This window comes from Epinephelus fuscoguttatus, linkage group LG20, assembly GCF_011397635.1.
Source record: "Epinephelus fuscoguttatus linkage group LG20, E.fuscoguttatus.final_Chr_v1".
In the NCBI taxonomy this organism is placed as follows: Eukaryota; Metazoa; Chordata; class Actinopteri; order Perciformes; family Serranidae; genus Epinephelus; species Epinephelus fuscoguttatus.
Window position 1 is genome coordinate 2,124,167 of NC_064771.1, and position 26,496 is coordinate 2,150,662.

The 26,496-nt window shown below is 41.1% G+C and overlaps 1 protein-coding gene across 2 annotated transcripts in view; it reads right to left on the bottom strand.

Moving 5' to 3' along the window:
* LOC125881011 (RNA binding protein fox-1 homolog 3-like) overlaps positions 1 to 26,496 on the bottom strand; it is a 1,507,594-nt gene that overhangs the window by 47,363 nt on the left and 1,433,735 nt on the right. For both annotated transcript variants that reach the window (XM_049563926.1, XM_049563925.1), the window contains exon 16: positions 259 to 337. In XM_049563926.1, coding sequence (XP_049419883.1) covers positions 259 to 337 — 79 coding nt within the window. The remainder of the gene's footprint in view (positions 1 to 258; positions 338 to 26,496) is intronic.

Sequence of the window (26,496 nt, forward strand, 5' to 3'; positions counted from 1 at the left end):
TAAATTATGTTATTTAAGTTAGTCATTTACAGATAGTAGTTCAGTCAATTAAGCAGTTGATGTGAATAGTTCAGTACACTCTGTCTGGTGTAAAATGAGTCTCTTGTGAAGTTAAACATCCATGTGTCTGGGTGCTATGTCATACAGTGTGTTATTAAAGACAACATTATTGCACTAGCCCCAGTTCATCATGATCCCACATACAGTCAGGCACAATATTCAGACAGTCAGCAGCTATGAAATAGAGAACAGACTCACCATAGTGCCCACACTGTATGTGGCTGCAGGACCAATCGTATGGTGATACGGGTCTGCTGTTGCATAGACTCTGCCATAACTATAGAGGAGAAAACAGGCAGATGTTTACGATGACAATGTAGTAGCTTCTTCAAGATGTTAGACAGACAAATGTAGCTACTTTAAACACAATCTGTCAGTGCCTGCATTTATCAAGCATGACAGTATCCCTCCAGAGAAATTACGCAGAATGTTTGACTACGATATAGGTTATTTCTAAGGGCCATGATACACCATGCTGACAGTTGGTCATTGGTCAATGTTGGGCCACTGTTGTGTGTCTGTCACCCTAGTTTCTGCCGTGTGTCCTGCACCCTTGGTACAAGTCGGCCCTTGTCGCCTGTTCTTTTGGGCGATTCAGCATGTTGAATTGGGATTGGAGATGGCAGAGCAAGAGAAATCACTCTGATTGGGTAGTTCAGCTCAGTGCACATGAACAGAAACAGAAATAAATTAAGTAAACTAATAGCTAAAGGCTAGCGTGCATGAGATTATAATAAACTTGTTAGGCTACGTAAGAGGTAAAGTTAAGAGGTGATGTAAGATTATATTTTTTAAGTCATTAAACTCTGGCAGAAACAGTATGTAATTCTTTGTGTTATTGTTTGCTGGTGCACTGTGAATATTTTGTTCTTTTAACACTGGGTTGTGCTTTGAATGTGCTAACTGGCTTATTAGCATCTTGAATCCATCCTGCTGGTCTTCAGGTTTTCCTTTTTAGGTGAGGATTTCAGACTACTGCTGTCTACTGGTGTGGAGTTATTTCCTCTGACACAAGTGCGGAATGTAGGGGCTGGTTGGCTGCCGGCTGTAGTCTTTAGCAGTGTGTTCAAGCACAACTTTTTGGCTGAGACACAGGTGGTGTGAGGCGACGCAACAGTTGCCATTAGTTCTTTGATGTCGGTTTGGTGTGTCCGGGCCCTAACTCAGATCAGGACATGAGTTGACAATGACACTAATTAAGCAATGGTTTGCACTAGGGATGCACAATAGTATCGGCATATCATCGGTGTCTGCGGATATTGGTTTTAAAATGAATCGGCCGACATGCTTTTTCTTACTTTGCACAATAAATAAATATTACATATACATTGAAAAACATTCTATTTTATGTCTCCATCTGCTGGTGGGCCATCACAATAAGAGTGTACATGCATGATATGATGTTAATTCCTCTAAAGAAGAGACCTTATGAACACTTAAATTAGGTATACTGATATCGGTATTGGTTATCAGCCAAATGAGTTGTCAAATATCGGCATATCGGATTTCTGCAAAAACATTCCAATATTGTCTATCCCTAGTTTGCACCCATGATCTATGCTCTTAATCCATTTTGCATCAGCATCACGGTAAGGGTTGATCAACTTACTGGAGGACCTTTCGAGCAAATTTGAGCTGTGGGCTCCTACTGACCCCTGTTTTTCTCACTATCTGTGAATTGTGTATGCATCTTATAACCTTAAAGTACCTTTCAGGTACACGCAGCAGCAGACAGCAGACTACGCATGGCAGCATTATGTCATTTTGCCCAGAACTCTAGAAACCATTCTGTATTCCTATGCTTGATTAACACCTACCCCATGTTTGCTGTATGTCAATTAGTGCAATATAATAAGCACCAACGAAGCCCCACATCTAATAAAATAATAAAGAATATATAAATTCAAACTTGCGTTAAGGATCATGCATCCACTAACAATGACTCCTGGTATGGTTCTGGGTGGAGTGACTACATTCCAAACAAAATTAATTAAAATGCTATATTTATTTTAACAAGCTCATCTGTATTTTGACTTTAGAGTTCTACATTTTATTTTTCCCACTTCCCATAGTATGAACATATGTTATCCTGGATCTACCACCTGCTCAGAACTCTTGCTTGGCAGCTCTAGAGGAAGTTTTTCTACTTGAGGCAGTAGATTCATGATCACAGTGACATTTTGACTCATTCTCTAAACATAAAAATATATGGATTCTTTGAACCAGTACAAATCAGAGGGGAATGTAATCAGTTGGGAAATACTCTGTTAATTGTTCCCCCCTTCCCCAACTACAACCAGCAGACTTAAACCTTGTGCATGTTGGCTTTGATTGAATAGGTCTGATAATGGATGAGGAGTGCCAACCAACCACAATGAGTATGCATGAGACACATAAGGTATTGGGTCGTCGATTTTAACCGGGGTCCAGAGGAGAGATCTATAATCATTTCCTCCTCTCACTCACGCTAAGAACAGGCCTATGGGATGAAAATGCAATCGATGTCTCCCTATAAATGTACGTTGTAAAGGTGAGAGTGTGTGATTGCAATGATTTGTTTTACCCGTTTCAATTTATGAGAAAGGGGACAAGTGTTTTATCTTTCAGATGATGGGGAGGGATTGTGATAAAAGTTATATCAGACAGCCAGAGACAGTAAAAGAGAGAAAGATCAGGAGAGAAATGGGCAGAGTGATAAGAGTAGTAGATGGCTGAAGGGAAGGAAGAATAAAGTTAAAAACAAAGAGAAAAATGAGGAAAAATCATCCTCTGGGGCAAGGAAACAGAGAACGGAAAATAAGCAGATATAGGTTTGTAAAGAGAAAAACATATTTACAAGGAAGAGGTTGAAGCTAGAGACACAGCATGAAGGTAAAAGAAGGACATCATTCCAAAGACAGCTAGTACATTCCTGTGGTGGTATCCCACACCTTCCCCCTTCTATGCCACATTCTTCTTAACTTCCTTCTCTCCTCCTCCCCTCAATGTGCCATCTCCACAGTCTGTCTCCTGGGCTTATTTCCAGTCTTTTCACCAGCACTGGCTTGGAACTAATCCCCTTCCTCAATGCCCTTCTCTTTTCTCATTCCACCCCTCCCTCCCTCTTTCCCTGATGCCACTAGACTGCTTTATTTATATTTCTTTATTCTCCTCTAAAAGTAACAGGAAGCTACCATAGGTTTGGAGGGCAAAGATTAGAGGTTGTGGGGGTACAGGACTATGTGTTTGACTATATGTAACAGAGGGAGACCCAAGGAAAGGATGGTAATGGAGCGTACATGGAAGGCGGAAGGAAGGAAGTAGGGGTAGTGTTTAGGGCTGCAAATTCTAATTGATATTAATGATCAGTTGCTATAATGTTTGATTACACTGTATCCTGACTGGATGTGATGCAAGGGTGCAGCATCAGCGACTAAATCTGTTTGATTGCATTGTTTACTAGTAGGATGTTCTAACTGTCCATGAGTGATGCAGCGCAATACGGCATGCAGCTTCTTTCGTAGGATATCATCCTACCTGTTTTATGAGAAAAATTGCGTGGAAAGCGCCACAATGGACAAAGATCAGCTGATTCACAAGGTTGAAATAAGGAGTTAAGTGTACGATACTATCTCAATTTCTTTTTTTTTTTTTTTACAAAAACCTAAATAACGTGGCAGCTGGAAGCAGGAAACTGAAAGTTTTTGGTAAGTACTGTTGTGTGGGATGCTCAGCAGAACTTGCTAGCTAGCATGGAGTGGAGATAGTGGTATGATTTAGTATGGGAGCTACAACAATGATATCTACACCTGCGGTCAGTGTTGTGAGTAACACGTTGCAAAAGTACTGCTACAAAAGTAATATGTTACAGTAATATATTTTAGCAGTAACAAAGTAATATAACACACTACTAACAGGATTTCAGGTATTTCAGGTAATATTATTACATTAAAAATGTCACTTAACACGTTACTACTTGGAATCAACTGTTTATTGATTTCATCTTTTCGTTCATTTTTGAATAAAAAAAAAAAGTTTGGTTTTTGTTTCTTTATCATGTCATTATAGGTTATGATATAGATGGATGCCAGTAATTGCAACATCTGGTAGTACACTCAATGTGTATACATTCATATACCTACAAAATGTACAATGTTACATCTAAAGGCTGCCTGAAAGCAGCAGGGATAAGGAGTTGGGCTCCAGTGTGTTTTTCCTTGTCCTGGTGATCGGCACATCTGGTTGGTGCCATTGAATGTGGGTTAGCATGCTGTATGTTTTTCACATTCACAACCCCTTCAACGGTGAAGCAACACTAATGCACCGTCCCATTCTTATATATAGTTCTCTCTCTGGTGCTGCTGTAGCTGAACGGCACACCGGTGGCTCTTCCAATTCTGTCGTTTCATTTGTGTTCATCATAGAACCTTACTTGCACGCCAATCCATTTTGGTTGTGGCAACCTCTGCATTTATTTTTTTGTGTTTCATATGATAGGCCTACAAATATTAGTCCCTATCTCATAATTGATCAGACTATGATCCTCTGCCTGACCCTTTCTGTGTCCAAGGATTTTATTGAAAAGGTCTAGGCTGATTAATTGGTCTATATCATCACACTTTGAATAAAAAGTGTTAACCACTGTATATGATTGCACAAATGGGCCAGACCTGCGCTCAAGAGAAGAGCCTTTATTAGCGATACAATATCGCAAACCACTGGATTTGTAATGAACAATAAACTTGAGCTTCTGTGCTCTGAATACATGTGATGAAACATGACCCTCCATTTACAACACTTAGTCGTACTTCTTAAGTCATTTGGGTGAAAGTAATGCAAAAGTAGTGTTATCAACAACACATCACTTTACACTAGTTGCTTATTACTTTCAAATGAAGGTAATTAGTGATATGTAATGCATTACTCAACACTAACTGCCCACTGATACATGTTTTCTACCAAATTAGCTTGGGTCTTGAACCAGTTCTGTTAAGAATTCCTGAAACCTTAGAGACAGACAACAGAAGGTAACAGTAGTGGCAAACCTGCAAACTTTTGTTCTGTTATTACAGATATTTGTATTTATCCAAGAACAAGCATGGACTGACTATTATGATACCACTGCAGGATCTTTTTTTTTTACTGATGTTTTCTTACTTAAGAATATGACACGCCCACTGATGTCATCATGATGGGTTTACTCTTCAAGTCAAGGAAAACCTGTTATTTCTTGGCTGCAGCTGGGAACCAAATGTTGGGGTTCTGAATCAATTTACTTTTAGTCAAATTGCTCTGAACAGTTCAAAATTAGGGCTGGGAACCAGAATGGAACCCGTTCCATGTTGGTGGAAAAGGGGTATGAATATGGATAATAGGAAAGTAAGTACTCAGCCGTCTTTTCAGTGGTTACGTCTGCAGTCTGTCCTCTATGAGTGGACAGCTGATAGACGTGTGGTTTGTTTACATGATATAATGGAGTCCCATATTTAATGGACTGTGTGGACAGCAAGCATTCAACGTAACATGTTTGCGATGCAATAGTCAGACGCTCACTCGCTTTCAGAGCACAGTGTTAGTCTCAGTCCAATCTAAGATAAGAATTGTTGGACTTATGTTCCTAATTGAACACATATAAATGTCTATAAACCTGCTTAGAAATCATAGTACAAAGATATTGTCTTCAGTACCACCAGTAACCCAGTGATTGTTGTCTGTTTACATGGTGAAAGTCTTTGCATACTGAGTCTTGCTTGTTTTTTCGTCCAAAGATGTTGCATGTTTTAAAAATAAATATGATCTCACACTGGGTCATGTTGCAAACTGAAACTTTTGTCTCTCATTAAAAATATTGAAACAGGTTGGATTTTCTGTTGTCTCGCATCTGTCAAAATACTTTAGACAGACATTAGACCAAAAGACAGTGGACCTGCACCGATTACAATTTTTTGGGCTGGTCCCGATTTCTGATTTGCAGTGTTTGGACGGCTGATTCCGATTTTGGCCGATTCTGATTTCATTTTTTTCAAACCACTTTAAAGCACACAAGATATTGCAATATTTTTTATCTTTCCTTTATTACAACATTTTAACCAAGATACAACCAGCTTTTCAATAATCATCTCAAACAAAAACAGTAGCACAGGTTAAGAAACATTTTCCTTTTTTGCTCAAATATAACTTCAGGTACAGTATTTAAATAAATAAGTGAAAAAGGCATACATAAATAAAAACATAGATAAATAAAATAATAATTCCTGGTGTATAGCATTTGTGGGTAATTTCTTGAATAGACAAAAATTCCATACAGCCGACATGGTCGCCTGTACGAAAGCCCTTAGCACTGAGGACGCGCCCGCCAGTAAGCGCGCTGACACGCGCATCTTCGGCACGCGGACACGCAGTGAGAGCTCCACAGTTAAGTTTAACACGGACAGTTAACAGCTTTCTCCTTCTCTCTTTTGATGTGTGTGCGTGAATGATTAAGGTGATAAGCCATATTTGTAAGAATTGAGTGTAAAGCTACTTTTCCTTTTGTTTATTTCAGAACCACACACATACACACTTGCTGTGAACCTCCTGCACTGAAAATTTAATTACCTCTCGAACCTGATTCTCTGGCCGGAATCATTTACTCCATAGTTGTCCTGCCCAAACCAATGTGTCCCTGAGGTCCCCTTCCTCACATCACCCAAGCCGTGAGTTGCACATGTGCGTGTGTGTGCGCTGCTGATGTTACACGATGTCAATCATGCGGCGCGCCGGGAATTTGACCGGCATTTAAATCGACATATTTTAGACTGACCGCAGGTCGTGGCCGATCACGTGAAAACCGGCCCGATTCCGAGCGCTGCCGATTAATCGGTGCAAGTCTAAAAGACAGTGAAAAAAATGTGGCATAACAAAGGACACATACATTTGCAACAAGAGAGAAGAATGGGGTGATTGCTTACTTTCAACCTGTAATATGAAGGTGGTTGAAGATGACGAGGAGGAGGATGTGGACCACACAAAGAGAGTAAGAGACAGAGAGAGAGGACAGCTCAGCTCCTTCATATAGCCGTGTTGCCAAATGCAAGACATGGGGAGGGAGTGGTGACAGCCAGATAGGTATTCTGGCAGTGGTGGAATGTAACCAAGTGCATTTACTCAAGTGCTATACGTACAATTTGAGGTACTTATACTTTGACTATTTTATTCTCATGCAACTTTCCAGTCCTACTCCATTACACTTCAGAGGGAAATATCATACTTTTTACTCCACCACAATTATTTGATAATCTTAGAAACTTTACAAATAAGATTTTTAGACACAAACCATATGAAAATATACAAGTGCATCTAAAACGATTGGTTGACTAATTAGAAAATGAACTGCCAATTATTTTGATATTCTTTACAATTATTTTTCATGGAGTAACATTTCATGGTTCCAGCTTCTTAAATGTGAGGACTTATTCCCTTTATTAAAAATATTTATTAAAAAATATTTTTCAATACTCATCTGTGTGAAGAAGTGAACATCCAACGTCAGAGTTAATTACTAACGAGCAGAACCACACGGCCGGGCTCCACCGGCTGCAAACCTACGTCACGTCAGCGTAGCGTCGCGGCGTATTCATTTGGGCTCCACTGACTGCGTACGGAAGCGACACGTAGAGACGCCAGCGGGGTTGTTTACTGTTTGCCGAGCCGAGAGGCTGCATGTAGGCTGCATTAAATGTTAAAGCATTTTCCACCTAAATTATTACATATATTTGAGTTATCTACAAGTTTACTGTACTGTTTGTCATCTACTCGCAAATTCAAATGGACATTTACACAATGTCACGGATAAACATGGGTAAATGCATGGAAAAAATCATCACATATCACCTCTGATAATGGTTTATTCATTTAAAAACACATTGTGCTCGTTTAGCACAGTATTTCATATAGTTTTTATCTGCTGGAGAGTCGCGTAGGGGAGCATAGCGCGATAAAAATAGAAGAGCCGCGTAAAATAGAGAGTTGTCCTGCGGCAGACGGGGGTTGTCGTGCCGCTCCCGTTGCCAGTGGAGCCGTTGTAATTGATTAACAGGGGGGCGAGCTGCTACGGGACTCACGCTGCAGTTAACACTACTAACAGCGTGAGTTAATGTCTCTGCACATGTTGAGCTTCCAGCTATGTTAATACAGACACAGGCTAATAAAACAGCTAATATAACATGATGAGTTAGAGTTGTTTGGACCACTTTTGGACTTGTTTGCCCACATATTTGTACCGAGAGGTCTTTGGATCTGTTCTGCTACTACGTCTGCTTCTTCTTCTTCTGGTGGACCAGGTGCGTTAAGTGCGTCTTTACGATGCATACTGCCACCTATTGCACTGGAATTGTAACGACAAGCTACATTCACAGACACTGAGTCCCATTATAATGTGTTTATGAGCGAGGTTGAACAGGTAGCGCCAAAAGCAGAAAAATCTATATGTGGCGGAGATAATTTATTCGTGGCGCACTGCCACAGATAAATGAATGTATGGGAAACACTGCTGATTGTGAATGATGTCTGATGAGGGGTGCCGATCATGATTGCTTCAGTTTTGGAGCTGTTTAATTGAAGGAAGTTGTGCTCCATCCATACCTTTATCTCCTCCAGACAGATGGTGAGTTGTAATGATGATGATGATGATGATGATGATGATTAAGATGATGGGGCTGCGGCTGTGGTTTTGACATATAACTGTGTGTCGTCCACATAGCAATGAAATGACATTCCATGCCGGCTGATGACTTGGTCCAGGGGGAGAAGGTATAGGTGAAGAGGACGGGGCCAAGCACAGACCCCTGGGGGACCCCGCAGGTGACGGTGTGGGGTCTGGATGTGGAGTTGGCAATGGAGATGCATTCTGTTCAGTTTGTGAGGTATGATTTGAACCAGTTGAGGGAAGTGCCACAGAGACCGATATTGTGATAAAGCCAGTTTAGAAGTATGTTGTGGTCAACTGTGTCAAATGCAGCAGAAAGGTCCAGCAGAATGAGAAGAGAGGGAGAGCCGTCATCAGCCATCATCAGAAGATTATTTGTGACTCTGACCAGGGCTGTTTCAGTACTGTGAGCTGAGCGGAAACCAGATTGGAATTTTTCATACAGGTTGTTTTGTAGGAGGTTGTCTTGAAGATAGAACAAGATAGAACAAATAGAACAATAAAATGCATCGAACTCAGACTGCAAGGTTTTTCTGTGTACATATCTTTTTTTGGATGATGGATTAAAAAAACAGACTTGGTGTGCAAAGGCCTTTAACCTCAGTCCAATCAAGGATTGTTGGACATATGTTTCTAAATAAACACCAATAAATATTCATAAATATTCTTAGAAATCAAAGGAAAAAAATGTTTTCTTCAGTACCAAAGATAATTCTGTGATTGTTGTCAGTTTCCATGGTTACAGGTTGAACAAGAATGGCAGGTAGCTTGTGCAGCATGACTTTTTATAGAATAGATAAAACTCTACAACAATAGAATAGTATCATTGAAGAGTATGTACAAAATAAATGCATGTAGCCTTGTGTGTGTGTGTGTGTGTGTGTGTGTGTGTGTGTGTGTGTGTGTGTATGCAGTCTCTCTCAGTCCCTGTCCCATCCACTCTGTATAAGGCCTCTCTTATCCCACAAGAAATATAACCCCTCCACCCCCAACCTCTACCCCATCTCCTCTTACTCCACCTCCACCTCACTGACTGGGCTTCCCTTTAAACCAGGAGAGCTTAAAAAACAGAATGAGAGACACAGTATAAGAGATGAAACAGGGAGAGAGTGGAGAGAGATATACTACACATCAGCCATAGAGGGAGAAGGAATAACAGCGAGAGGGGGAGAGAGAGGGAATGTGTGAGAGGAGAGAAAAAAAGGGAATGAAATAAGTCTTGTGAAGAGAGGTGTGCCCCCTCACCTGCTCCGCTCTTTTCTGCTATGTTCATAATCCTCCCGAGCACACCGCTAGCTCCTTGCCTCTGATAAATCTTACATTATCGGAGGCCTACAGGCTCCTGCTGTGGCTGTTTCTTATCGGGCCTGACATGCTCAATCTCCCTAAGATTAGCTCCCCAAGCACCTTCACACACACACACACACACACACACACACACACACACACACCTAGAAAGCGTAGCGGTTGCACACAATGCTCACACAAACACGCACACACATGTTTTTCTATAATCACATATCACTTTTGATGTTGAGGAATCACCAGCAGCCTGCTGGCTCCCAGAGGGCTGAGGACAGCTGCATAGGGAAGAGAGGAGCAGCTGTGGACAGGGGCAGTGCCAGGAGCAGGAGAGGTATGGCACAAGGCCCCAGAGGGTCAGGGATCAGAGGTGAGGGGGTGACAGGGAGCCCTAAGGGGAAGACAACTGAGAGGTGGAATGCATCAGGCTGCTCTCTGTTGTCTTTTGCTCTGTGTATTCGTACTGTTCAACAGCCCTGTGGCAGGATGGTAAACTGTCTTTAGTTCTAGTCATCATCTGTGCAGGTCAGCCTCTGTGGAGACTGTTGGGCTGTAGATAATATGACAATATCTACTCCAGTGGCCTCTATCACAAAGCAAAATTAGTAAGTTTCTCTGGGCTTAACTTAACCCCAGTGGTGGATGGTAGCCTACATTTACTTAAGTACAATTTTGAGGTATGTTTATTTTACGATTGTCATTTTATGCTACTTCTATTTCACTACACTTTGGGGGCAAATATTGCACTTTTTACTCCACATTAATCTGACAGACAGTTACTAGTTACTTTGCAGATTTATGTTGTTAATGCAAAATATATATTATATATGTATTGTGTATATGTATTGTGTCCTTGTATATTGTATATATGTTTTTTAAATATTTTTCTTCTATAATTTTTAAAAATATTTTTTTATATTTTTTATATTTAATGTATAGTTGTATAGTTTTTGTATATTGTATATTCTGTATGTTCTTGTCTAAAATTTGTGTACTTATGTCATTTCTGGTACACTGAGAGCAAGTCTACTGGAGTCAAAGTCCTTGTACACACGTTCTTGTCAAATAAAGCTGATTCTGATTCGGATTCTGATTAACTAATAAGTTACACTAAAACTTTTTAAAACAATTAAAAGCCTACTCCCAATTAAACTCCCAGTCTCTTTTACTAGCCTGGTGTGACTACACACTTTGACTAATAAAGGCCTGTCTCAATTAGATGCCTGGTCTGGTTGCCAAGCACTTCATTTTTATAGAAGTTCTTTAGTGTATAACACAGGATTGTTGACTACCCACTGGGGCTAACATTAATTAGCTGTTTAGATTGCACATACAAATGTAAATGTTTGAACTTTTGTCAATATGGAGATGCATCGCATCTGACCAGGGCATCGCATCGTTTGCTCAGTTCATTTCATTTTTAGAAGACTTTACTGGCATGACAAAAAAAATAAAATAAAAAAGCTGTTATAAAGTCTGAATATGATTCCTTGATTACCTGATAAGTTATTCATATTTCTTTAGTCTATAAGAGTCAACTGATAAAAGACTCACAAGTGTCTTTTATAAATATTAATCCAAATTATGAATATTGTTTTAATAGGATTAGGTGGTGCTGTGTTGGTATGCTGGGCCCTGTTATCTTCGGGTGCCGTGAAAGAAGTGTCGTAACATAATACATAATTGCTGTTATTCAAAGCATAATTTTTATACAAGTAATGTTCATACTGGCTAAAATAAATAATTTCATTGTATTTTCTGATCTTTGCTGAGCAACAGTTTTATGTGAAACGAATTACAGGTCTGTCTCATGTACACACCTGTCCCTAATATAGGCCTGTTGGTTTCAGTGATTTAATAATAGCCCAGGCTACTAATTGACGTTTTACAGTATGATATATTGTTATAGGTTATTAAGGTACCCAGCAGTATATAATGTCATTAAATTGAGCTCTACTTTCATCAGCTGCACCATTAAAGTGATGAAAACATTAATGCATCAGTTATTATAATCCAGTAATATATTGTGAAATTGCCAATACAGCATAGAGAGTACTTTTACTTTTGGTACTTAAAGTATATTTTGATGCTAAAACTTTTATACTTTTATTGAAGCAGTGTTCTGAATGTAGGCCTTACACTTGTAACAGAGTATTTCTATACTGTGGTACTGCTACTTTTACTTAGGTAAACGGTCAGAGTACTTCTTCTACCTCTTCTTAACACTTTGAAACCTAAGCAAATTGGCCTGATTTCTTCTTCAGTAAATTTACCAGAAATTATTTAAAAAAATAGCAAGAAATTGATAAATAAATAAATACTACTACTACTACTGATTATAATAAAACACATTTGTCCCAAGTTTATTGATGAATTTTCTCTTTCTCTCTCTTTTCTTTTTCCTGTCACCATTTACAATTTATTTTTGCAAATTGCAGGACAATTCCTGCCAAGTTCCTCATTGCCTTTTGTCCACGTTTCTGGAAGAAATCAAATCAGTTTGCTCGGTTTTTAAAGGTTTTAAATGCTTGTGAAATGCATCTAAATGAAGCACAATTAAACTGATATCAATTCAGGTTTCAAAGGGATAAAGGGGCACACCACCTGAATTTAGAGTTTCAATATGTTATTGCCATGGCCTAGCACAATTCAATCGACATTTGTAAACTTGAGCTACTCTCTCTCAAAGCCATAAACCAGAGAAGGAAGTCTCAAACTTGTGAAATCACAGGTTTTAAAGTCTGGAGCTGCTCCATAGACAATGAATGTGAGTCCTTTTTTCCCTACCTAAATGAGCTTTATAGACCAAACTAGTCCATACCCATTGGTAGCTTTGTCACTTTCTACCTATGCCAATCCTCAATGCCTAAGTGCAGTTTCACATAGATTGACCACGTCAGTGAGTAGAGAAATGTGGGACAAACAGAATGACTGACTGACAGAATGACACACTGACAGTTTCCGTGATTATGTACAGCATACCATACCATGACTTAGTCATACCAAAAATAAGAAGAAAAAAAAACATGGGGAGCCACAGCGATCAGTCACATTTTAGCCATTTTTAAGCATTTTTCTGTTGTTATAGCACCACCCAGTTGCCAATTAGAGTTAAATTTGTGCTGTTCTACATATCTACCAAGTTTAGTAAAAATCGATATGGTGGTTAGACCTAGAGAAGAAATTAGCTCTCTAGCGTCCCCATTTTGTTTGATCGGGTCAATAATGGAGGGGTCGCCTCAGATTATGTGTGGTCATATGCCTACAAAGTTGTGTGGTGATCGGTGAAACCCTTGAGATGTTATACACCTTTATGTGATGAGCCACGCCCTCCGCAATATTCATTGCCTTATAGAAGCTCAGTTTTAGTAAGTTTTCCAACTTTTGCCAAGGCGGAACTTTAGATATTGGTCCCTAGATTATGTTCACCGAGTTTCATGCAGATTGGTCAAACTTCCTAGGAAGACATCGATTTGAAGTGCTTTTCAAAAAATTTCAACATGGCGGAAAATCTATATAACTGGAAGTTATGGGTTCTTGAGGCAACTTTGTTCCTCATGAGGAGAGGCATCTCTGTGCAAAGTTTCATGTCGCTACGACATACGGGGCATGAGATATTCCCATTCAAAGTTTGCAATTTCAATCTGTTGCTATAGCGCCCCCTTTGGCCAATTGATGTAATATTGATTCATTCGCATCCTTCCGTGACCTCTACCACTGTGCCAAATTTCACATGGATTGACCAAGTCAGTGAGGAGAAAACTGTGGAACAGACACACAGACACACCCACAGACAGAGTTTTTGTCATTATATAGTAAGATAGTAAGATGAAAATGTTTATTTTCAACAACTTCTGGGTGGAAAATGCTTGCGTTGCATCATAAAAAAACAGTGCTGCCTTAGTTCGAATTTAGCTGTTTAAAAGCTGGTCTACTGTGGCTGCTTATTGTACAAGTCAAAACAAAGCAAATATTCAAATACGGTGTGCAATTACACTGACATTGATTTTTTTAGGTGGCTAAAATACGTTTTGCTGCAGCCCCATCCTAAGCAGTACATTGTTTAGCTTCTGTGCTGGTACATGCTAGCAAAGCAACACAGTACATAAACTAAGCACAGCAGAAATGTCAGATAGGTCAGACCACTGTGTTTAACTATATGGGCTCTAGTTTCCGGGCGCAGAGCAGGGTGGTGCAGGGTGGCGAACCCCACGCAGAGCTAGTTTCGAGCAGCGCAACCCAAGGCGCACTCAGTTTAGTAGTTTGGCAGACCGAGGTGTGCTGAGATGGGTGTGGCGGCGCAGCAGGGGGAGGTGTCAACAGATCCAGTTTGCGCAGTGACAGTTTCGTGCCAAAAGGCTTCGCCGAAGGTGCACTAAAAGCTAGCCAGCTGAAACCACGTCTACTGTCAGCGCAGGGGGAGCGCAGCCGGTGTAAGTTTGGCTGACCGGCGGACAGTGCGCACACGTCACCAAAACCTCACAGGCAGGTTTCCAGAATATCAGGCACATTAACGATGCAATAAATACCCCAAAAAACACTATTCAATGCAACTATCTGCAATCAGCACATCTGATGTCAGATCAAAGGGGATTGGCACCGTTTGGCACGTTTGGTACGCGTAATGGAAACCCAACCTGATTTGATTAACACAGTTGCAAACTAATGAGTTCACATCTCTCTCAGCCAAACACAAACAGCCACAGCATCAGATAGAGAGTATATATTCAGCATCTGTCATCTTAGAAAAGTTAAAAGAAAAGAAACAGAGTGAGACTGTGAGAGAGAAAGAGAGAGCGCGCGCGCACGAGAAAAACATAACACTGATTTACAATTGTGGTGACCTCCTCCCAGGCTACCTTTGCATCATCAGCCCGTGGAGGTCTGCTCCCAGTTCCGTATATTCGGACACTGCGAGCTTGGACCTCCCGGACCAAAACATCAGTTTCCTCCTGGGAGAAGTTTGTCTGACGCTGCTGCTCTCTTCTGCCATGGCGAACTGAGTAAACTCTCATTACGCCTTCGCGCGGCGCATTTAAGGGCAAGGAGAGGGGCTCATTTGATTGGTGTGATGTGTGTAAAACCCACTCCACGCCTTCTCTCCTCCATCTTTCCAACTCGCGCCGGTAGGAGGGACGGAGGTGGGATAGAGGAGTAGCTGTGCCAGCGTGCATGGTGTGCCAAACTTACAAAAGCCGCCTGACCACACCCAGTTGGCGAAGCGCAGGTGCGCTGCGCCTCCGCCGCGCCCAGTCTGCGAAACTAGAGCCCTATATCTTTAAACTTTACAGTTATGAAAGTAACTATTTGTATAAGTATATAGCAAGATTAAGGGAAATCTCTCAAGTAGCCATTGCTCATTTAATTAGTACAAGACGAAACCACACAATAAAACAAACTAACAAACAATCACCCTATGTGTTTGTCCTTTCTCAGGTCATTTTATCATTCTTGTCATCTCTGCATTCGAAGGCTAAATCACATCGTCACAGCCATCTTATCAGTTACACAACTGGAAAACCTTCCATCAGCTTCACAGAAAGCTATCCGTTACAATCTTGTCCAAAGCACACCTTCACAGCACAGCCAGCGTCAGCTCCCCTTTTCCTCTCTAAACATCATGTTCTTTCGCAGTTTTACCATGCATTGTACCCATAAAATGATGATGATGATGATGATGATGATGAAGAAGAAAAATCCATTCTCTACCCACAACTACCTATTCGAAACCAGCTTTCCATTAATCTCGCCACTGGCAGTTGCGAACCATTACATACATTGTCACCTTAACCAACCACCATCATCATAATCCATCATACGCGCAGCATCCATGGCTGGTCACTTCCTGCAGTGCTCCAAATCGCCCCAATGCATCTTTGACCCTCCACTTCTTTACAGTTTTTCTAATGCAACTTCATACTTCAGACTCTCTCTCTCATTCCCACTCCTGAAAAGTAAATCAGCTCCGCCTCCTACGCTGGCCATCAGATTCGCTCCCACGTTTGCAACCATCATAACCATTTCCTCCTCCCTGACCTTCATATATCTGTCCCAGACAAGCATTAATGGACAACTTCCTACCACATGTTTACCCACTTCTCTTGTTCGTTTATCCTTCCTCAACATTTCTTTCATTGTCTTTCCCCCATTTTATTAAAGCTTTACAAATTGCTTGGTCATGGTACAGTCCTAGCTAGTAAACCAGTTTACTAGTTGGCTTAATACCTCGTTTTCCTTCTCTTTCTCGTAATCAAAATTTTCATTGCTTTTTATCATAAAAATATTTAATAAGATTGTATTTAAGTAGGCCCTTGTTTCAGTTTTCTTAACCCACCTTCAATCCCCTCTCTCCCTCAGCATCGTCGTCATCCACTCCCCTCGACCCCATCTTAATCCAAGCATCCCTGCCTACCAAGTTGTGATCATTACACTGTGCTGGTTGTCCGCTGTGTGCTCTGCCGTCTGTCAACACCACCAGCTGCGTTTGCTGTGCGGAGTGGTGCAGCTCCGCCGGACAGCAGGAGTCACAGGGACCCACGAGATCTCGCAAATTCATGCATAATCGCGCGATATAACAAGATGTAGTTTCTATAAACAGAACCACAAAACCAGAGGAGTAGTAGGAAGACATCTCGGTGCACCTCCATGATTAACATCTCCTCGTCCATGGTGTCAACGGGGTGAAATGATGTCTGAAAACCTCTGACCTGTTGACTTCAGCCTCCGTCCTTTATGACGTTTTCAAGGTGTAGTGCAAGGAAATATGATCTGCCATGAACACTGTGTATTTTATTTTGAAAATTAACTGGATGTTTTATTTTGTTTCTGTGCACGACTTCCTGCCCCGCACGATCTGCTCTGTGCTGAATTGCTGTGTTGTGCTCCAGTGTCCGGCAAAAATAGAAGTCCTGAGTATCTGTAGGGGAGGGCTCCGGAGCGCTGCAGCTGTGACGGAGCCGGAACGCAGCACAGCCGCAGCTGGTGGAAGCACACATATTGACTAGAATTGAAACGTATTGGCTCCGCTGCTGTTCCGGAGCACAGACGCAACTCACACGCATCTGGTGGAATCTGGGGGTAAGCCAGGAGTCATCCAACCGTACACAAACCCAGCCGCCCCCACCCCTTCATCCACAACCCACGAAACGTACCCAGTCTCGATAGCAGCCATCCTTTTGGGGGCACAATTGCATTTGCTTAACAACGTGGAGGCACTCACACTGGCCAGCACCAATTCATCAATCTGAGCGTCCCATATGCACATTCGCCGACTCTTGCTCTCCCGTTATTAATTCTAGAAATTCTGACAATTGGCACCAGCCTCTGACCTTCTTTTGTTTGTTTAACATGTGTTGTCTCTTCGCACGGAGCCACTTTAATCGTTTCTAGGCGGAAAATTCTTGACCACATTAAAATTCCAGGGCACTGTCTTCTTTAGTGATCACCACACATATGCGCAACGAACCAAACAACATCCGAAACTCCCATGCACTCGTGAAGCTTTTTTGGGGGCTCTATCCGAAGCTGAGCTGACGAAGAGGAAACTCCCCCATTCAGCCTCATTCCCGGGATCCCTCGTGCATTCCTGCCTTTGACCCAACACATTGACCATCGTGCTCGCCTGCTATCCCTTGATCTTTACCCTGTCATCCCTAACCTTTCATCTATCTGGCCCTTGACCTTCATCCCCTCATCCCTTCATCCCTCATCCATTTGACCCTCATCCCTTCATCCCTCATCCATTCGACCCTCATCCCTCATGCCCTCATCCATTCGACCCTCAACCCTCATCCCTCATCCTTTTGACCCTCAACCCTTCATCCCTCATCCATTCGACCCTCATCCCTTCAACCCTCATCCATTCGACCCTCGACCATCATCAACAACTCAGACTGTGTGTTTTGCTCATAGCTGTATGTTATGTTAGCATATGTATAAAGTTCTCTAGATCAACTATACAACAACTGACCATAGAACATTATGTAGCCTAAAGGATTTGCTGACTTTCGCAGCATTTTGAATAGTAATCGACACATACTTCTTCAGACAGGTGTCTTCCAGACCTTCTTGAAAACGGTGGTGGTGAAGCCCCTTCTGAAGAAGAGCAATTTAAACCCCAACCCCATTTTTAATAATTATCGGCCTGTATCCAACTTACCATTTTTAAGCAAAATTTTAGAAAAACTGGTTTTTACCCAAGTAAATTTTTTTTTTTTTAGATATAAATAACACTTTAGAAAAGAATCAGTCTGGTTTTAGGATGAACTACAGTACTGAGGCAGCCCTTTTAAAGATTTTAAATGACATCAGGTGCAATTTAGATAACCATAAACTCACAGTCTTGGTTTTACTGGATCTAACTGCCGCCTTCGATACAGTAGACCACCGCATTTTATCAAATAGACTGAGACACCTGGTTGGCCTCTCTGGTACTGTTTTTAACTGGTTCGTCTCTTACCTTACTAATCGACACTTCTTTGTAAGTATGGGTACATGTTCCTCAGGAATCCATGAGATAAAGTGTGGGGTCCCACAGGGGTCAATTTTAGGTCCAACTCTTTTTAATCTCTACATGCTTCCCGTGGGGGACGTCATCAGAAGACACGGCGATGTACAGTTGCGTATCATCAGCATAACTATGAAAGCTGATGCCGTGCCTCCTGATGACGCAGGGCCAATTGATGCCCTTTTTAACTGCATTTTAGACATAAAGTCATGGATGGCGGCGAATTTCCTGCTGCTCAACCAGGACAAAACAGAGGTTTTAGTCATTGGTCCTGAAGGCCAGAGAGAGAAACTTTTACCAAAACTACAGGATTTTAAACCAACATAATCTGTAAAAAATCTGGGTGTGATTTTTGACTCTGAGCTCTGTTTTATTCCACATATTAAAAACATAACAAAGGTAGGTTTCTACCACCTTAAGAATATAGCCAGAGTCCGCCCATTTCTCCCTCAGGCCAGCATGGAGGTGCTGATGAATGCTTTTATCTCTTGTATGTTAGATTATTGTAATGCCCTGCTCTCTGGTCTTCCCAAAAGGAGTATCTCAAATCTACATTTATTACAGAATTCAGCTGCACGAGTGCTGACGAGGACCAGAGGGCGGGAGGACATTACACCAGTTTTAAAATCGCTGCATTGGCTCCCCGTGCGCTTCCGGATCGATTTTAAGGTTCTTTTATTAGTTTTTAAATGTCTTAACGGTCTTGGGGAGGGGGAGGCTCTGTTCCGATTGTGGAACAGCCTGCCGGAGAACCTCAGGGCTGCAGAGACTGTTGATGTTTTTAAACAGATGCTCAAGACTCATCTTTTTAATCAGGCTTTTAACTGATCTCTTTATTTATCTATTTTAAATTCCTTTTATCAGGCTTTTAACCGATTTATCTATTTGATTTTTTTTTTTAAAAAAACCCTTCCTCTTTTTACGTTATTCTCATTTAATCTTTGTCTTTTGTTATTTTAGTTATAGGTTTTAGTTTTGTTGCATTTCATGTCTCTGTTTTAGATCATTCTTACCTAGCTATTAACTTAATTTTATGAGCTAAATAGCTTTTAGTTTATTTGGTTCATTTTATACCTTTTATCCTATCCTACTGTTTTAGGCCCTGTTTAGATGACAACGGTTTCTCTAAAAATGGAAAAGTCTGTCCTTTGCGTTTCAAAAAACTTCTGTGTTTATATGACGACGTTACTGAAACGATCCCCGTTCACATGGAGCCGCAAAATCTACTGGAAACGCTGTAGTATACACGCCAGGCCAATGGGTGGCAGTGTAAATTTGCAAAGCAACACCATGGCATGACGCGGTGATTACAAACCAAAACAAAGAAGACACAATGGCGAAAGCATATACAGATAACGTTGTCTGGATGGACGACGAGGTGGAGTTGCTGCAGTAACAGATCTAAACTTCACTTCAAATCAACAGGGTGAGCAGCATAAACAGAGCTCGGCATTGTTGTTGTGACGGTCAGCATGCCGAGTGACTGGGACCATAATGCGCATGTGTGAAAAGTCTCCGTTTTCAGAGGAACTGCATATTGCAAGTTTACATGACAACGGAGACATTGCCGTTTCCAAAAAGTTGCACTCTGGAACCCATTTTCAAAACGTTGCGTTTTCAGGCACCCAAAACGCCGCTGTCATGTAAAGGATCGGCCAAAACGCAACTTAAGTTTACCGTTTTCAGTTGAAATCGTTGTCGTAAAAGCGGGGCCTTAGTCCCTCAGTTTTAAGCTCCAGTGTTTCCTCATGGGGGCCTACCACACTGAGAGTTGTTCCTGTTCCCCCAGAGGTGGCTTTTTCCTTGCCTCGGGTCTTGGTGCTCGGCTAAAACACACGGGGAGGCGGCATTTAGTTATTATGGCCCCCGATTGTGGAACAGCCTGCCGGAGAACCTCAGGGCTGCAGAAACTGTTGATGTTTTTAAAAAGAGGCTCAAGACTCATCTTTTTAATCAGGCTTTTAACTGATCTCTTTATCTATTTTAAATTCCTTTTATCAGGCTTTTAACCGATTTATCTATTTGTTTTTTGTTTTTGTTTTTTAAAAAATGCTCTTACCCTTCCTCTTTTTACGTTCTTATCTCATTTAACCTATATCTTTTTGTTTATTTGGTTCATTTTATACTTTTTTTCCTATCCTACTGTTTTAGTCCGTTTTTAGCTCCAGTGTTTCCTCATGGGGGCCTACCACACTGAGAGTTGTTCCTGGTCTACCAATGGGGGTGCCGTCCCATGGACAGCTCTGACCTGGGTGGCTGAAGGGCACTGCACCTCGGTGTGGAGCCTCCTGTCTTCCCGGGTTGGGGTGGTCTCCACGGCGACGCTCCCTGTGGCCGTGGTCCGTGGGCCCTCTCAGTGTGGATGGCCCCCAGAGGTGGCTTTTTCCTTGCCTCGGGTCTCGGTGCTCAGCCATGTCTCTTTAGTGATAGCTAGTGTGTGTGTGTGTGTGTGTGTTTGTGTGTGCATGTGCGTGCATATGTGTATACTTACGTATCTCTATGTGGGGTGGGAGGGTTGGGTTTTCTCTTTTCTTTTTTGTTTTCTGTTTTGGTTCTTTGTTGTTTATAACCTCTGTGAGGCACTTTGTGTTACTGTCGTATGAAAAATGCCATATAAATAAAGTTGATTTGATTTGATTTGATTATAATCATCTCTGTAAGCATCCTGAGATCTGCATCACAACCACAGCCTCAAGCAAACATCTATCAACCAGTTAATTTAAATCATAGTGGGATTTAATACATATTGAATTGCGATGAAAATGGACTGGGCAAGTAGGTGTCCCTTTAATGACTGACGCAAATACATGTACCATTACGGCCCTAGTGAACAAACTGTTCGGTACGCCACTTTCAGTTCGGCACGACCCTGTACCGAATTATTGGGCGCAGGATATTATTTTATTTTGTTTTATTTTAATTCCGTTTTTGCAAGCCGAATCATTTAAAATATCTAATTCCTCGACGGACATAATTGAGTGACGGACCGAGTCTGACCGTAAATCTCCGCCTTCACTTTGTACAGCGCATTCTCGCATTTTGACAACATGGCAAGTGAGCCTGACGAACCTGAAGACCCACCCGCAAACCTTAAGTCCTCCGTTTGGGAACACTTTGGTTTCAGGGTAAAATCTGAAGATGGAAATAAACAAGCTGACAAAACAAAAGCAGTGTGCCGACACTGCAGAACAGCGGTCGGGTATGTACTTCGAAACACATCTAACATGCTAACGCATCTAAAGGGGTCCATGTCATTGGTTCGACAGCCCATTGGTTCGACATCCCATTAGTCCGACTGTCCGAGGTGCTGAACGGCTCGCGGCGGGCGTATGGTGTGCCGCGACCGGCTTGAGGCGGAGCAGGCTCACGGCTTATGTGTTTGTCACTTTCTTTTTCATTTTAACCCACACCATGATCTTTTCCTGACCCTAACCAAGTGGTTTTTGTGCCTAAACCTAACCAGACCTTACCACAGGGCATCATGATGATTTCGGTACGGACTTCGGAACAATGAGTGTAATATGGTCGGAGCAATGGGGTGTCGAACCAATAGGCAGTCGAACCAATGGGCAGTTCCCATCTAAAGCGACACCACCCGAGTTTGAACGTTAACCGGCATGACTAGAAAAAGCAATCTGGTGCAAACTACGATATCGTCGTCGTTTAAAAAGAAAGAGCGTTTCCCTGACCATCGCGCTAAAGAAATAACCAACACCACTGGAGTTGAGTAAAACTGTTTAAGCTGCACTTTAGATATAAGCATGTTTTTTTTTACTGCACTTTAACAAAGTGGGAAAGCTAAGTAAGTTCCTAGTTAAACTGAATCTGAGCAGGCTTTAAAGCTGACCAGCTGCACTATACTTTTTATTTTAACTGAGTAAAACTGTTTAAGCAGAAATTTATATTTATATTTTTCATTCAAAAAATGTGTTAAAAAACAGCAGGATTTTATTTTTCACTTTTATATTTCTATTTTCATTCAAACAATGTGAAAAAGCAGGATTTTATATATTTGTTTCATTCAAAAATTGTGTAAAAAGAGTTAACTGCTGTGGTGGTATGTTTTAATAAGGTTACCAATAAGTAAAAGATATTTGATAGTTGTCTATTTTTTTCATTACTGTACCGAAAAAACAAACAAACCGTGACTTGTGTACCGAGGTACGTACCGAACCGTGATTTTTGTGTACCGTTACACCCCTACTGTTCACAACATTGTAAATGTCAGTAAGTAATTTACAAAATGTTCCTGTCATCATTCTCTATCATATATTATTATTAATCCAATATCAAGTGGATCTGAGAACTGTTTAAGTTTCACATGCAGTAAAAAGTGTTGCATGTATTGTGGAGCTCACTGTGGTAATGTGATCCGCCCAGATTACCTTGTGACGATATCATCGATCATGTTTTACATCAAAGGCTACAGACTTTAATTTCTCTCAACCCAACGATATTCTACACAATTCATTTGTACTCATTCATACAATTTTGACCTGACTGTGAACTCTCATTTTAAAGCAGCTGTGCGCAACTTTTTACCATTTATAAAACTGTCTCTAGTTTGTATCAACCCCCCTCAAAGATCCGCATATTTATTTGAACCCAACAGCAACAAAAAAGCCTTTCTCTATATGGCTATTTAGCGTAGCCTCGGTCGGGTCGGAAACCAGAATACGGCACCCGGAGGCGGAAGTAAGTCTGCATGCCCGCAGCAGCCCGCAGCCATTAAACCACAGAAGAACAAGGAGCCGTGTTTACAAGTAGGATTTAAGAAACAGGCTAAATGACATGATGTTGCACACTCTTGTACAGTAGGTGGCGGTATGCACCTGGAAGTTGTTTGCGATCCGCCAATAAATTGAGAGAAGAAGAGCTGTGTTTACAGATTGTGTTCTTCAAGTAAGCGGTACGCAACGGGCATTGCTGAACACATAACAGTTTTACCAGATGTATCTATAAGGACTTGGTTGTACTTGCAATTTCATGGCGGATAAAGAAGGAGCACCATCTAAAAGAAAAAGAACAGAAGAAGGCTAAACGGGACATTGATAGGGCTCAAGCCCAAACGCGTGTAAACCTTGGGTGGGCATTCTCCAAGTGGAGAGAGCTGAGAGATTTGAAAGGTTTTAAAAGTGATCCCGAGTTGGCCCTTTTCCTAATCGACAGGTATGTAATTTTTGTTTTTATTTAGAGAATATACCGCAACTTGTTAGACGTTGTTTCACTTCAGTATATGACAACATGGAAGTTATAAGCAAGCTAAATGTAACGTTAGCTGATGTGAACCGCTTTTGTCTAGTAATGTTACAACAAACGCCACAAAATTATCTGTGACTGTGACCATGAACACAAATATACAGCAGGCAGTTGTCCTCAGTTTATAAGAAATTCAGAGCTACACCAGAACATTTATGATTTTCCTCTTGCTCTCCAAAACAAATGCATGCGGTAATTGCTGGTTGCAGTCGAGATTTTACGAATGAAGCCGAATGCCGGCTGCATTCGGAATTTTACGACACCAGGCTGTGGGTGTCATACCGCTTCGACCAAAGGGGGCACTATAATCAACGAAAACGTAAAGTTCCGCACAGCTGCTTTAAAGTGATTTGGATGCAAAGGAACGCACAGGTGTAGGAAATGAGAATTATCAGAGGCATGGAATAAAGTCAGTGTTGTATAGAATTATACTGTATGACTACAATATATAGGCAACTCACATTTTGGATGCATTCAGATTTTATTACTATGAAGTGCTAAATGTCACAGGGAATTGTGCTCTCCTTGCTCTCATCTTGGCTTGATATCTTCATGGCTCAACATTACTTTGGAGGGCATCAGTGGAAACTTTGATTCTTTAATAAAATTTTTGTCCAGCAAACTGTTCCTATCACAATGTGTCAAACCACAGCGTTATATGAATGTAATAGAGATGAAAAGCCATCAAAATGTTTATTTCCTGGTTAGTTGACAATAGGTTCTCAAAGGTGATGCCTACCACACATCTGTGTCTATCACCAGTTATTTCAGCCACCAGTTAATCTTGCACGCTGTGGTCACCGTTATTGTGTAATGATGCTTTGCAGTGTCAGGGGAAATGTGGCGGGACAACAACGTAGGTTAAGGGGGCAAAAAAATCCAAGTAGGACGGGTGAGAGAGGTGGTGGATGGGTCCAACAACCACTGACTTTCACCCGGGAGGTGTATGTTCACTTCCTGTTTGATTGTAGCTAAACCTTGGTTTTGTTTTTTGTTTGTTTTTCCGAAACCCAACAATTTTTGTTGCCTAAATCTGCCCACATGCGTTTGTCGTTTGATGTAAAAAAATTTCAATTTGCAGCGTTGTATCAACGTAGTGCGTTTATTTTAAAAGAGACTGTATGCAAACATTTTTTTCCTGTAAAAACTGAAGTGTACTATAAAAACAGACAACAGACAATGCATGTTACATGTCAACAACCAAGGCATCCTGGGTACCTGGCACGTCATATGTTGATGTGCAAAGTCTATGTCTAAATGTCAATATGTGACAAGGTTGCAATGAGAATGTGTTGAATGTACCCATAAACTCAGAATATTTCCCTGGGTGCTCTAAGTGTCATCTACATCTTTCCCAATTCAGTGTCTATGGAACAGAAAATGGGTGTAGTTCCCCTTTAGGTTTTCCAGTATCAGAAAGCTAACTCAACTTCACAGAATCAGATCAAAACTTGTCAACAACATTACTATGAATCAGTCACATCACTAGAAAAATTCAGTCATCATCCTTGCAGGATCCCAACATGGACAAAAGTACTGAGTTTGCAATAAAGTGACAACTAACAGAGCTATGGAGACATTTTTAGCTCGGTTTATCACCTTTGCACTTTCTTTGCAGAAATGTTTTTTAAATAACTGTATGTCCAAGGTAGGGTTAAAACAGGACTCCTATCAGTGAACTTACAGACTAAAACATGGTGGTGATAGTTACATATTAATTCAGCACACTGTTAATAACCTTAGTAAGTCACAAATACAACACATTTTAGCCCTTTTAGCCATAGCCATTGAACATTTCTTCAAACCAAGAATACATTATATTTGTACAAGTATCATATCATCGTTTTTAAGGAGATGTAGTGTATGACCTGACTTTGTCATGTGGAGGTGGAGGGGATGGTGGATGGTGTTACACGTAGGTGAGACACCTGCCAAGCTGCAGACCACTGTTCTGGACCAACAAAGAAACCCAGCTGTTTATTACCAAGTCATTGCTGTTTCCAGCAGCTTTTTAGGCACCAATCTTGGTTTGATTTTTTGTGCCATGAATACAGGTAGTGTTTAACCAAGACATCCCTGAATTACCAGTGGGGATTTTCCCCTGAAACAGGGTAGACAAGTGTTTTTTGTACCTAACCACAACCACACAGTGTTACTGAAATGTAAAGTTTCAATGTATCTGCTGATGCTTTGCAAATTTAATGTATGCATGGTTTGCAAAATTGTAGTGGCACCATTTTTTTCTGGCAATGGGGGTTTTTCTGTCTGCATGAAAATGTCACTGTGGAAGATACATGAATTCACCACATTCTCCATTCCAGACTGGTGAACATGTTGAAAGTGCTGACCATATTTATTGAGACACTTATTACACTTATTTATAGCCTTTCTGTCAATATTTGGAAATTATCCCTGCTGTTTCTACATCTTCTTATTCTATTGTAGTAATGCAGTTATTGTATATATTCCACCTCACTTTTTGCTGCAGCAATAACCAAATCTCCATGCAAGTATTGCTCTTTCGTATCATATCATATTCTCTATGTTGCTGGTGGTTCTGATGATGTTTGTAATTAATAACTTGGCTCATACTCACTGAGAAGCCCAGAATAAACAGTGCCACTTGATAACCAGCTTCATGACAGCAGTTATGCAGGATCACCAATGTTAGGCTCAGTGAGCCCAGTTAGCTCAAACAGATAAG